Genomic DNA, 14,877 nt, shown 5'->3' on the forward strand with positions numbered 1-14,877 from the left:
GTTTGTCGTCACACGTAAGATGCCTGATCACGTTTGAGAGGCATGGAAAAACGGAAGTCCATTGATAGCTATAATACCATTCGCACTTCAGCAAGGTCAATTTTTGCATTCTTAAAAAAGGGAGAAATGGGATGTAGGCCTGCACATTGGATGTTATTTTGCCAAATAATACTGGCTTTCCTTTATTCCTACATAAGTTAATATGTTTCTTGTTTTTATAGGTAAATAAAGGTAACTAAATGTGTTTTCATTTGTATTATCAATTTTCTTCTCCAGTATGGTTCCTACCAAAGTAGGCGATCTATACAACCCCTTAAATTGTTTGCACAATGGAATGTGTTAAACATATAATAAAATAAAATAAACAAAGAAGCCTAATTTTCCAGCAATTAATTTTACACAACACAACGACAAAGTGAGAATGCAGCTTCATTTTCCTTCAGGCCCATGCATTCAGTACTGAGTGAAGCACATTCTGCAGCACCTTTTCGGCTTGGTCTGAAATCATAATCCTTTATAACGATTGACGGAAATTTGCATTTGACCATTTTACATTAGGTTAGGGTATATAGGGTGTATGGTAATGTATAGTGTTTTAGGTGGTGGATAACCTACTAAATATTTGGTGTCTTTTTGGGGAAATTCTGTACTAATATTGTGGATAGATAACTAGATATATGTTTAAAGAGATGTTTAAAGAGTTAGCTAAGGCCTTGTAACACATTCACCAGCACTTTCAATGTTATGACTTGCTTGAAGTGAACATATCTGCACTTTCCTTGTTGTTCAGAGTTTGATTCTCTAGGTGTTTTGCACTTAATGTAAGTCGCTTTGGAAAAAAGCGTCAGCACAAAGAAATGTAATGTGAGAGCGAGAGAGCGAGATAGATAGATAGATAATAGATAGATAGATAGATAGATAGATAGATAGATGGATAAAAAGCTAGAAAGGAAGCTGGTATTGCATCACATCTACATCTTGTCATCTTAACACCCAATTTATGAACAACATGAATGCAGCATACAGTATGTGTGCCAGATTGATGCTAAATGTAGCTTTTTGGCTTGAAGCTTAGTGTGAACACATCATTTTATGTAACTTTCACCTTTGAAATGTCATTAATAAATGATCTGACATTGTATCACCGTTAAAGGAGCTGTAGTGAACACAGAAAATATTCTTACATCCTACATTACTTCCTCCCAAAATAACTATAGACCTTATTCATGTTGGCTAATGTTGTTCCGGATGTAGGTGTGAAATCCATAAGCCTTAGTACCGGGACATCATAACACGTTACCATCAATCCCTTTTAGCACAGCTCCTTTATTTGCTTTCACCTGTTCGTGCTATTGCTACACTTGTTTTACCCATTAATCCAGGACCCTCAGTCTGCCTCTCTCAACAGAAGGTATAAAAAAGGAAAGCTGCGTGAACCTCTAAGCAAAGATTACATTGAGGGGAGACATTTTTATCATAGTACCCCTGGCTTTGACATTTGTCTGAATGAAAAAGAAATAAAACCATGCAGAAAACAACACATTCCTACATCTTATCATGCATTGTGTACATGTACATGTTATTGTTTTGGAGCCAAGAATTCTTAGTCCCTGTTTTCAGTCTGGATAGCTTTCATGCACTTCTATAATTCAAATACACTCCTTTATTGTGTTATAGTGCCGCTGTGTCGTTCCTTATGGATGATCTTTTGAAACACTAGTCGCAGTTGAATGTAAACAGTGTTTCACCACTATCTAATTATCACCCCATGTACTTGTCAGGCCTTTCATTGCGTCCTTTGTTGAGATGGCTGTGTGGAAACTCTGACAACTGTTAAATTAAATGAGCAGATTAACAATGAGGACAAGCCCAGTGAAGTTCACACCAGTTTCCTTGCTGTGTATAAACGCAGCACAGGAAGAAATCTACAGACAGATTTACATGAAGAAGCTTTCTGCCAGACTTAACGCCCTGGCAACTCCAGTATAATCCCCTCAGGTATTTGGGAATCACAGTTTTGTTTTGTAGTGCGCAATGTGTAATGACACACAATATATTACAAAGCATAGCTCAGCGTGATATGAGCGAGGCCATCCCGTCAGCTGCCCACATCACAGGTTGCAGTGTCACCAGGCAGAGTCGTCATCTACCAAGCTGTTGACCCCCCAAAAATTGAAGCTCTAGTCTAGACAATATCATTATATAAATAGATAACAGAATATTATGAGCGAGGCGTGGTGACATACTTATTGTGCAGTGAATGTTACTTCCTGAGCACATTGACAAAAAGTCCATCTGCCGAACATCTTGATGGATCTCCAGGATTATCAATATGTGGATGACTGAGTCAAAGACGACAATTCAATGACAAGAAACGAGACCTATCCACAGACAAAAATACATCCATCTGTCCAACCCTTAGAATAAATCCTGTCACCACCTGACCTTTCCTCTACGTAGCATCCTGCTTACAGTAGGTCAAAATACAATTTGACTTACTGGACATATTTATATATCAACGAGGCTGTAATACATTTACTAAAAGCTCCAGGAGCCTGTGTTTTCTTAGATTTCATAGACACAACGCTATCTAGCGCCACAATCTCACCTTAGTTTTGTACTAATCCAACATGAGCAAAATTGATGCATGCTATCACTGTTAAATTCATTACACTCTCCTTAGTGTCCAGTATCAAAACAGTACATTTGTCAAGTCCCGTTTATTTTCTCTGTAGACACGGAGCAAAGGCTACATTTTTTACAACTTAAATTTTATCCTTACTTTTCTAAATCATTCTGTTCTGTTATAACATTTTTTTCTCAAAAATACTTAAAACAGTTTAATTTACCCACAAATCTCAGCTGTCGATGGACCATGTCGAAAATTGAGAGGAGGAATGTCGACAGCATGTGTGTGAGCATTTGACACTCGAGGCACATCGTCATCAACGTGCCCTGCTCTTAATTATTCACACAAACACAACTGTAACAATGCATAATTTATCTGACACCATACAGGGTATACACATGCACTCACACATGTACAAACACCATGTGTCTCAGCCTGCTGGAGGAGGAGAACTGCCTGCTGCACTGAGCACGTTCTACGCAACGTTCTCACATCTTTCAACAACTGTACACACACCTTCCATCTTCTCCTTCTGTTTCTCTTCATGACTCCCTCCTCCTCCTCCTCCTCCTCCTCCTCCTCCTCCTCCTCCTCCTCCTCCTCCTCTCACAGTGCACACTGTGTTTTTCTGGAGAAATAGTTGCCAAAAAGTAATCAAATTAAACAAATACAAAAATGACTTGTGAAAAATGTTTAATCGTTATGAGCGTTGTTGAAAGCATCAACATTTTGATGTATACTAGATAGGGGAGGTTATTAGATGGGTTGTGGGATATATATATATGACTGATTACTGATAGATTGTTAATTGTTTAAAAAGGATCCCCATTGGCTGTCACCACAGTGGGACAAGCTAGTCTTCCTGGGGTCCAAACACAAACATAACAATACACAAGATAGAAATTGTAATTCACTTAACAATGATAATCTAAAAGCAGTAAATCATTATAAACATCATCAGAAATGATTCAGAAAAAGACATTACATTCATACAGTAGGTATGTCCGTTCCCTACTCACATTTAAATAGTGCATTCTCAGATGGTACTTGAAAGATACTTTGCTATTCAATTTGCGTATATTCAGTGGGCAATTACTCCAATGATTGACGGCACGATAAATAACTGTTCTCTTCAAAGCATTTGATTTTGGACTTGGTAACATCATCTGGCCATCACTAGCCGACCTAGTAAAATGAGAATGAACCTGACTACATCTGACAATTTGGTTATATAAGAAAACGGGTTGAGAAGAAAAGACAGTGTTCCTGAAAAATGTAGTCGTATTGAAAACCAGCCTGTTCTCCACCGTTAACCATGAGAGTCGACGGTGCATACTGATAGTATTTGTTCTTATGGGACAATGTAATACTAACCTGGCAGCTCTGTTCTGGGCAGTTTGTAATTTCTTTAGTTGACCCTTAGATGCAGAGGACCATACTGGTGCACAATAATCCAGGAGATTTAGCCACCTGTCCCACAATGTGTGTACGGACATAAGAAAGACATTTCCTCACCATGGAGATACCGCAACCCATCTTTTTCATTCATGTGTTCTGCCCATGACAGCTGACTATCAATTATTGTGCCCAGTAATTTTACTTTATCTACCTGTTCTATAGGTTCCCCAGACAAAGTTCAGACTCATCTTTGGTGTAGATGACAGTTTATGACTCGATCCCAAGATAATTGATTTGGTTTTCGAGATGTTCAGTACCAACTTATTTCGTTTTATCCAATCAAAAACCTTATTTAACTCAGCTGATAAAACATCGTCCAGTTCACGGACAGTTTTTGCAGCATAATACAATGTGGAATCATCCGCATACATTTGTACAGTTGCTTGATGTGATCTAATAAAGATAAGTTTGAAAGGTATTTCCGTTAAGTAGCTTATGTTTTTTGGCTTGGTTTGTTTGTCTTATGGTCTAAAAGGGAAACAACAAAACTAATGGTGTGATTTCCATGAAAGGGTGTAGCATGGGCCAAGTAAGAACCCATTGCATTTGGAAGCCAATTTGAATCACTGAATCAATTCCTTTATCTTCGCAATGTAGGAACAGAAGACAGCTCAGGAAAGTGGCTTCTTGGGGGGAAAACGTTAAAATTATATTGATGATAAATCCAATTTTGCAGGCGTGAATATATATGGTCAAATTGTTTGCCATGGGACAGTCATGTGCAGGGCTCAGAGGCATGGTCTTTGCTCCTTTTTAGATCTGCAAACTGGCTTTGAATGGCTAGAAGAAATGTTGGTGAAACCTTATTTAGTCTTTTTGACAGTTAAATTGGTGCTGTTGCTTTCACACTCTTTTGTAACCGTACATTGTCTAAAATTAGAAACACGTGTGTTGTTTCCTTAGCCCACTTAAAGTGTCCTCTTAGATCATTGCCAGCTCACACATGGACACTTAAGATCTGCATCAGTAAACAACACTTACATCGACATCTCCTGGTGCTTCCTCTGTCCTCTTCTATTTGCAGACAGACTCCCTCAGTACTTGAGGGTTAAGTGCATTGTTCAGTGGACCCTGAAACAACCCGAGTATATGATTGGGTCCTGGCTGTTTGCTTGCCCTTCGGATTGTGTTTCAGCAGCAGCCTGCTCCTCTGTCACACTCTGATTCAAGTTGAGGATTAACAATATCTTGAGGTTTGGGTTGCAGCGAATCAAGACTGGATTCCACAGACAAAATCTTCTGCACCAATCTCCTGAAATACAACAGATGTAGTGATTTCTAGTGATATCATGAACCATCAAGGCTTCAAACTAAATAAATCATAACGTTGAAAAAGGATGCATTGAAGCAAGTCTCCTTCATCAGTTGTGTTCTTGTTTATCTGCTGATGGCACTTTCATAAAAAAGAAAAACCAGCCACATTTGGCCTTATCCAATTTCCTGCCTAATTCAATGCTTTTGCAAACCTTCAACATCAAATGCGTCACTCATGTGAGTTACCTCATGGCTTCTCCGATGTTCTTGTTCTCTTTGACCGAAACCTCCATCCAGGTGATGAAGCCGTTGGCCTTACTGAACTTGTCGATGCTGTCTGGGGGCACAACCCGCTGAGGGAGGTCACACTGCAGAGAGGGAGACACACAGAGAAGGGCAGAAAGTCATATTGTTGTTGTGAGGTGAGGGGGTTCAGGATCTTGCATGAGATGTGTGCCATCCAGGGTAATCCATCTATGATACTATGATGTGAAATAGTTTCAAAAAATGTTAAACCTCAAATGTCACAGCCAATAATACTAAACAGAACTCAAATATATTTCATTCTGTACTTCAAAGTTGAAAAAAAATCATAATTTCTTTAGGGTTTAAAGAAAAATTAAGTAAATGCATAAACATATGGCCACATGTAGATCTGACATTGTTAATTCTGTTACAGCTGGATTTGTGATGGGAATGTATGTCATGAATTAGATGGATGACATAACATGACTCAGAGGCCATCCTTAGCATACTATCACTTTGTGAAGAATGAAAGTCAGGCGGTGGCGGAGTAAAGGCAGTTTTACAGGCTTAACTACGGTGTCCTTAAGGTCATGTCAAAACAAAAGGCTCATTCTTCAACAACAAAACACATCTATTTTTAATTCCAGGTGATGACGCACCAATCAAAACAAGGTAATTATATTCCATTTCCCTGTGAATAATACACACTGGCCGTTTAAGAAATAAATAAAACACCTTGTTGGCCAGCAGGATGCAGGGGATGGAGTCTCCGTTGGGCAGCATGGCCTTATTGTCAAGGTCCCGTTTCCAATGGCGACAGCTCAGGAAGCTGGCTGAGCTGGTGACGTCAAACATCAACACACAGCCCAGAGCACCCTTATAATAGACCCTGTTCATGGATATGAAACGTTCCTGGCCTGGAGGGAAGACACAGAGTTCATCATGTCTCTCACTTATCTTTCCACTAATCCATATGCAGAAAAACGTTTTGTACCTGCAATGTCCCACAGTTGAAGTCTGACCTTTTCTTTATCTGACCAGTGCAGCAGCTTCACAGCATAATCCACTAGAGAAAAAGAAAAAGAACAAAACATATTAGAGAAAAAGAAAAAGTTAAAGGAGAAGTAAGCGTAGAAAAACAGAAGTGGAGAAAGAAATGTGTTTTTTACAGATTTCTAAAAACAGGAAAAATAAAAAGTTCCCTCAAATTTACTCTCTGATTCAAGACCTTTATTTTAAGAGAAAAGTTTACTCAAACACTCCTTGGTGAAACATGTGGAAGTAGTAACAAGAGAAAACACTGTAAAACTGTTTATCAAAAAGCATAACACGCAAGAGTCAGTGAATTGAACCAGGCACGGTTCATTTGTTTTAAGGAAGTCCCTTATCTCGGTAACTTGAAGCCACGATTTGTTACACAGAACAGTTTTTAGCATCAAGGTTAATATACTGCCATTGTACAACAACATGCAGTGGTAGTCTCTGTAACAAACTCAACAAGCGGAGGTGGAGTGTGGAGGATGGACTGAGAAAAGAAGTTTATCATTGGTCTGATGATGCGGCGGCGGATACTTCTGAATAGCTTGCCAGATGGCAGCAGGCTGAACAGGCTGTTGCTGGGGTGGGTTTCTGCGAAGCCGTCATATAAAACAGTTTCAAAAAGGGCAGGCCGTTTCAAAAAACACTTGGCTGGTGATTCAACAAACCATCTGTTTTTTGCCTTCTGCTGAAGTCGATTGGGAAAGACCGACAGCATAATGACATCGAGCAGTAAATCACCAGAGCAACCAAATATAGTTCATTGGTAGGAAAATATAGCCTCCAACCAATCCTCCATTTACTCCAGTTTTACTCGAAGCTAGACAATATATTTAGAAAATCTCTGAGCTATTTTTAAACACGATTACAGCTGTAGCCCAAAATATTGCTCTGCATTACAGTTAGAGTCAGCACTAGTTAATACGTAAGATGACAATATGCTAATGTTGAATAGTTTTAAGAAAAGGACAAACACAATGTTTACTGGTGTTTTTCCTGAGAGCTGTTGCCAGTCATGAATAACATCTCTGTCATGTCTTGTAAGACATCAGCAAGTACTTAGTATGAAACAACAATATCCATTGACTATATAACTGTGTTTTAGAAATTAATTGAATGTATTATCGTGAGAGTAGACCGTGTTTATTTACATTCTTTGCATTTTTCTATTTGACTGAGTAGAACAGTCTCCTTGTGTCTTGTCTTTTTTCACTTAGTGTATTTGCGTTTTCTCTCCTATGGTGATTGTCTGCCCTTCCCTGATTCTTTCCACCTTTGTGTCATCACCCTGCTGCCCTTGTGTTCTTGCCTGCCTTCTCCAGCTGTGTCTCTTAAATGTTTCCGGACAATGTTCCCGTTGTGTCCTGTGGTTCTGAGTGTGTTCATTCCCTGGATAGATCTTGTTCCCTTGTGGATTTGCTTCCTGTGTTCCACGTGTCCTCCCGGTTTGTTCTTCAATTAGTTTGTTGCTTATATTTAGTATAACCTTAGCTCACTTGGTTTTGTTTTTGCCAGTATTCAAGCTCCAATGAACAAAACACATCTTCTTTTATGCTCTTTTCTTTCACTTTGTGTTATGCTCTCTTAAAAAAGACATAGACTTTTTAAAATCAAGCCAGAGATCAAAAAGCCATTATTAAGAACTTGATTCAGGTACCGTGAAAACAATTGCCATAAACCAACATTGATGTCACATTTTCTACAGAACACTGATAAAGTAAAACAGTCCTACCTCCCATTGTCATCTTGTACGTCTTGTTGAACTGTCCTTTGACGTAGCGATGCAAAAATGACGATTTCCCAACATTTCCATCACCAATAATCAGTATCTTAAGCAGGTGCTCATCCATAGCTCTCCTTTGTCAGACAAGATTATCATGTGCCAACAGCTCAAGTTCAACAGCATGTCAGGAAACAGGATTTATGAGACAAAGTAGTTTTTCTTAACAAATACTTAACTATATTACAAGAAGACTTTGCCTTCCCTGAACCTTTCTTTGCATTTGCTCAACCAAAACATGTAACTACCTGTCAGTCTTTCTGAACCCAATAGATCAAAATTACAAATGCCTTTAACTCTAAACCCAAAGAGATGACCCCGTTTCTCTATATCCTGCCAACTTAACAGCTTAACTACATATTCCTAAACATAAACAGTGCTTCCTCCGAGTAGCACAGCACTTGTTTCTTTTTTGCTATCTGGAAGGAAGTTACCATAAATAAATGAGCGTCATAAACCACACCTTTATAGAACAGGAACTAACATAGTTGACGAATCAGTGCAGATCTCTTTCACTTTCTTGCCTGAGAATCTTAAATATTATATCTTAAATGTGGAGTATTTGAACGAGCTATGGTTTGGTCTCTCTAACTTTTAAGCATCCAACACAAAATGATCATACATATAAGAGAAAATAAACATATCACATGCTGGTGGTAGCAGAGAATAAAAAGGCAGCAACACTGACTGTCAACATCTCGCTGGAAGAGGAACTGAAGCAACATTTTTTGTTCACTTTGAGATAAAAAGGCCAAAGAAACTGCCTCCACCAGTATCCAGTACCCACATACTGACTACAGAAACATGAAGTGAGATGTGTGGTCATGGAACTCACAAATAGCTTAACATTTTCAAAGTTTAAGTTCTTGTTTATTTTGTAGTATTTTAAATACTAAAAAATGTTTGTGCTCAATGGCCCTCGGTACTTTACTGTCCACCATACAAAACAAAAGGCACACATCCCCAGACAAAAACAAAATGATGATGTTTTATGGTTCCCCTTTCAGTGCAGCCAGTGGGGCAAGTAGCTGAAGAAATGACGCAGTACTTCCTGTTGTTGTTCATGCTGCATCTCTCATTATATTCATCCTCCTCCGCTTTCTTCCAACCAAGTCCTCCACTTCACTCCCTCTCTTCTGATGTCCTGTTGTGCAACCACCACACACACGCCTGCCAACTAGGCCACTGTTACTGTCGATTGAACAGTCCCCTGCTGATTCTGATTCATCTTTGTGACGCTCTTCAAATGTGTTTTTATTGTTGATTGTTGGTGGCGTTTTCATGTCTTGGTTCTTTTCCAAGCATCAGATGCACTTAGGATTAACGAAGTAACTCTTCTCGACACCCCAACCCATTCATAATGTCATAAAAGTACCATATTCATTCTTTGGGTTTGAAAAAAAAGGCAGGGGGAGCCAAGAGAGGTGGTGGGCGATTCAGTCGACCTGAAGTCCAAAAAAGTCCAAAAATATCAAGGAAAGATAACAGAACCAAAGAGCTTGAGAACAACCCAACCAAACCTTAATAAATGTCTTTAAATTGTTGAGAAATCCTAAAATAACCCTTTTTCACAAGTAAGTCATTTCTAATGCTCAATAAATGTCAATTAAAATATGATTTTAAATGAATAAATTTCATCAGCTGAAACCACTCATGTGCATTAATGTTCAAAAAAGGTGAATGTTGCATAACAATGTGCATATTAATTAAACAAAATGCTAGATAACTTAATACTGTTCATGTGTTAGATTGAGTTTTTAACTTATAAAAGGTGATCAATGGTCTGGTTTAATGAACAATCAAATGACCATGTATGGTGCAGCATGTTGAGTGGATGTCTGTTGTTCTTCTTCTCTCCCTCTTATATTTGTCTGACACCTAGTGGTCATATAACAAACTGCAACATCATCCACATGATGACAAGCTGGTTTCCACTGGTCAACATGATGATGATGATAATAATAATAATAATAATAATAATAATAATAATAATAATAATAATAAAAATAATAATAATAATAATAATAATAATAATAATAATAATAAATCACATTTAGGTATTTCGAATTCCATAGGGAGGGGGCAGCAACTGAGAAGGCCCGATCACCCCAGGTCCGGCGCTTTGTCCGGGGGACTTGCAGTAGGTTGGCAGAGACGGACCTGAGGGATCGGGAGGGGGCATGGTGATGGAGGAGGTCAGCAGGTCAGGGGGGGGGGGGGCTAAGTTGTTGAGGGCCTTGTAGGTGGTGAGTAAGATTTTGAAGTTGATTCGGTGTTTTATTGGAAGCCAATGAAGTTCACGGAGGACAGGTGTGATGTGTTCTCTGGAGCGGGTAGCGGTGAAGAGGCGTGCAGCAGAGTTCTGGACATATCGGAGTTTATTGAGGACTGTGGTGGTGCCGTAGAGAAGACTGTTGCAATAGTCGAGCCTGGATGTAATGAATGTATGGATGAGTGTCTCAGCAGCAGTAGTTGACAGGTTCGGGCGGAGGCGGGCGATATTTCGGAGGTGGAAAAAGGCGGTTTTGGTAGTATGGTTGACATGGGGGAGGAAGGAGAGAGTGGGGTCCAGGATAACTCCAAGGTTACGGACTTTGGTGGAGGGGGTGATGGTGGAGCCGTCAATGTTAAGGGTGGAGTGGGCGAGGGAGTCAGGACCAATGACGGGGATTTCGGATTTATTGGAGTTGAGTTTGAGAAAGTTATTTTGCATCCAGGTCTTGATGTCAGTCAGACGGTTGGAGAGGGTTGGGACTGGGAGGGTGGTGTATTTTGTATACAAATAATCATGAATCAACTCAGCTGCTATTTACTAAATTCAATTAAAAATTTCAATTTCTCAAATTTCAGTGACAACAATCCTATGTTTATGTCCTGAAGTTTCCAGGACTTCCGCAAAAAGACGAGTGCATGATTTGGCACGCATTCTGTATGTTTTAATATGTCACTTTATTTATGTCTTTACGTTCAACAGCTATTTCCAACATCTAAAGATTAAAACAAGTAAATAGATAATAACACCAATGCAGAATTCCTTTAGCTTTTTACCAGGACTTTGAAACTTAACTTTGTTTTATAAGTGTACTAGTTATTTAATATGTAGGCCTATTCTTTTAATTACCCATTTTTCGACAAAGAATGATCTGGTCGACAGTAACAGATCTATACGTCAACATTATGATTGACAGAAGAAGGGAACCTGCAGCCTGGAACTCTGGTTGTCACAACATTCAGTTCAAAATACGCTTTCTAATCTGCAGGGGTTTGAAATCCTCATGTTTTACCTGTTTATTGTGTATTACATTTCACTCAAAGGGTGAGCTCACTTTGACAGTAAGTAGTTTTAAATTCATTTCAATGTAGATGTTATTTTGTATATTTGACAACAATTATACTTTGACATTCAAGCGTAACCACTAACTGGCAGCATGTTACCAAGAGATGCAATTTAATTAGAAAGAAACAAACTTACCTGAACATCTTGACTGAGCTTACAGAATGAAATAAGTTTCTTCTTCTTTCAACCTTCTTTGAGATACTTAACGTTGTGCATGAACTTAAAACAAAAAAAAACACTTTTTATTTCCTGCAGATTTACCATCAAACATAAACATGCAACATGTGACTGTCAGGTTTCACCTCCTCCTCCTCTTCCTCCTTCATCCTGTGACCTCAGTTGACCTGGAGGAGGTGGATGAGGTGTCGGTGGAGGTTGTTGTTGACAGCTCCCCCTGCAGCGCCACCTGTGGGCTGGGTGTTAAAACTCAAACCCTGTGTTTGTTAAAGGATGGCAAGTCAGCCATGGATGAAGATGTGAGAAGTAAAGATGGATCAGAGGTACTTAAGAGTCGTCCCAAACATCTAACACTAAATGATTGAGGAATGTAGGAAGGAAAATGACCACTTAACATTACTCATTTTGCATGTGGAAATTGATTAATGAAAGGTGTCAGAGGAGTGTCGTGTCCGTAAGATGAGCTGTCGGGAGTCGTGGCAGTGTGGACTCAGGACCATGACTTTGACTTCAGGAGATAGACTGGAGATCGACTGTCTGGGAGAAGTGATGCAGGCGATGGGGAGGTTCTCCTGGAGGTGAGGATGAAGGATTCAGGACTGATTCATGTTCTTTAGATTGCAAACAATGGGGTGGGGAATCATGCAATTTTCATCGTCGATGTACTAGAGTCTCATCCTACAAAACTAAATGTCAAGACATAGTAGTAGCAATAAGGGTTAAAAATATAAGAACCACTTTTAGAGAAACTAAACAGCATCTGAAAATCTTGTTTGTTTGCTCTCCAGTTGTGGACTTGTTTAACAGTTGTAATGTACAGGTGTTGTCCATGACCCTGTGACATCACTTGTGGGTGGGGTTAAAGGTGCAGCACTTCTGAATAAGCCCAACACCCTGTCAGTCTTGCTGGCTGGGGTCAGAGGTAAAACAGGCCTGAAACATTCAATCGGTAGGGGCCTTGAGACAGTCAAGGGCCCGGGACAGTAGCCAACAATGTATTACCTGGAATAATAGATCTGGAATACCTGGAATCATTTTGATTTACATGTACAAATGCACATTATATGCATACATTTGTAGCCCAATAATGGGACTAAAAGCTGTTGCTTCCTGCCATTTAAAGATGGGATGAAAATGAAATAAACATGGCTTGTTTTGCCAAAGTTGAGGTTGTTTCATAGATGCAGAACCACCTGTAACTGCGGCAGGTCTCTGACAGACTGCTCAGTGTAATGTTTTTTTAACGGCTCAGGGTGTCATGGCGTTATGCCCGAGGAATAATCAGCTCTGACGACACTCTGTTTTCTCGCTGGGATGCTCCACTGCTGGAGCGAGTGATTCTGGACCCTGTCAAGGAGGAGGACGCAGGTTAACACACAACTACTCACTCGCTTACTCTGACTCTTAAACGATCGAAACTCATTTTCAGGTGAACAGACAGACTTCTGCTAATTCTAAGTTAGGTGCATCTACTAGAAAAATGTTTAAATTTTCACAAATAGAAACACACAAAAGCCAGGGGCACACGTTCCCACACAGACACAAACACACTTCCTGCCTGTTGAATGAAAGGACATCATTTCAAGTGTTTATTAATTAACAAAGCATGTTATATTTCAGGTACTTATCGCTGTCTCGTGCAAGATGCCAGCTTCCGCAGGGTGAAGAGGGTTTACTGGGGGATCCGGGTTTTGCCTATTTCTGTAATCAATCTGGACTACGAGAGCTCTCTGGCCCAGTGGGACTCTGGAAACCAGCAGAACCAGACCGAGTCAGACCAGCCTGACCAGAGGACGCCTCTGATTTACACGGTACAGTTTGGTTCAGGATGGGATGGATTTGGGAAGAAGTCATGCATATAAGGATCCTCCTTTTCAACATTTGATGTGTCTGAACACGCAGATGCTGATCAGTTTGAGCCTGGCAGGCGTTGGTGCTGGATTGATGCTGCTGGGCCTGTACTGGACACTGAGGAGGAGAGAGCTCATAGGTTAACACAGTTATAACTGTCCTTTCATCACTCACCGCACAGACAATAAAACAAACTCTCACTGCACACTTCCTGCTCAGCAGCAAACAGCAAACAGGCATGGTTAGAGACTACCTGCTGAACACAGTGGAGCTTTTAGCCAGTCAAAAGAAAGATATTGCCTTCAGGAGTTAGTAGAGACCAACCACGCCTCCAAAAAGAGGATGAAAGACATACATTTATCAGGTGGACACAAACAAGCCCCAGATGATTGATGATGTTGATGCTGGATGTGAAACTGAGGGACGGTTGTAAACACGTTTGCAGAATCCAATTAAACGATAATGATGTGAATGTTGTGTTCGCACTGCCCCTAAGGATCCTAGTCTACGGTGTTATTTGGGCAATTATGCCTTATTAGATTTAGATGAATCTGATTTGGATTTTATTTTGGGGGAGTTTGCCTCTTCATTAGAAGTACAGAGATGACAGCAAGCAATAACAGATGCAATAATAATCCCCAGATGGGAACATTGCAGTTTCGCATCTCAGCCTCCTCGGCTACTAGACCACCACTGCAAAATATCCTTTTCCATCAACCGAAATAAAAAATGTTGTAATAGTGCCTCGCTAACAGTACAGTACTGATCCAAATGAGACAGGTAGTTTGACATTTTGAGGAAAAAGAGGACAGAATGTGCCTTTTTTTTCTCAGAAGACATTTTGACAACCAGGTGTGAATAATAAAATACATGATGGCTGAATTCCCTTTTACTTCTTTAGTTTCAGGGTCCTGTGTTTGGCTCACTGTCACACTGTCACGGTTAACAGGGAGCAGAACAAATTCATTGGTAATGTTGTTAGTAACAGGTGTGTTGTTCCTGAGACAAGTCAACATGTGTGCTGGGAAAACAGCAGATGAAAATAGAGGATCTTGACTGATGGATGGAGTTATCCATGGTAAATCTACAGCATGTGCTTTTTATCAC

The 14,877-nt window shown here is 39.8% G+C and overlaps 2 protein-coding genes across 2 annotated transcripts; one reads left to right on the top strand and one right to left on the bottom strand.

Moving 5' to 3' along the window:
* Positions 1–4,658: 4,658 nt before the first annotated feature.
* On the bottom strand, positions 4,659–8,834 carry LOC134868733 (ras-related protein Rab-7L1-like). The gene is made up of 5 exons (XM_063890040.1): positions 8,358–8,834; positions 6,582–6,653; positions 6,323–6,504; positions 5,588–5,709; positions 4,659–5,339 (listed from the first exon to the last, which is right to left on the bottom strand). The coding sequence occupies exons 1-5, from the start codon at positions 8,473–8,475 to the stop codon at positions 5,219–5,221; spliced, it is 615 nt and encodes a 204-aa protein (XP_063746110.1). The 5' UTR covers positions 8,476–8,834; the 3' UTR covers positions 4,659–5,218.
* Positions 8,835–12,005: 3,171 nt separating this feature from the next.
* On the top strand, positions 12,006–13,914 carry tmem81 (transmembrane protein 81). The gene is made up of 5 exons (XM_063900077.1): positions 12,006–12,242; positions 12,352–12,497; positions 13,172–13,287; positions 13,540–13,730; positions 13,822–13,914. The coding sequence occupies exons 1-5, from the start codon at positions 12,018–12,020 to the stop codon at positions 13,912–13,914; spliced, it is 771 nt and encodes a 256-aa protein (XP_063756147.1). The 5' UTR covers positions 12,006–12,017.
* Positions 13,915–14,877: the final 963 nt, after the last annotated feature.

The sequence above is a fragment of the Eleginops maclovinus genome, chromosome 1 (genome assembly GCF_036324505.1).
Source record: "Eleginops maclovinus isolate JMC-PN-2008 ecotype Puerto Natales chromosome 1, JC_Emac_rtc_rv5, whole genome shotgun sequence".
NCBI lineage: Eukaryota > Metazoa > Chordata > Actinopteri > Perciformes > Eleginopidae > Eleginops > Eleginops maclovinus.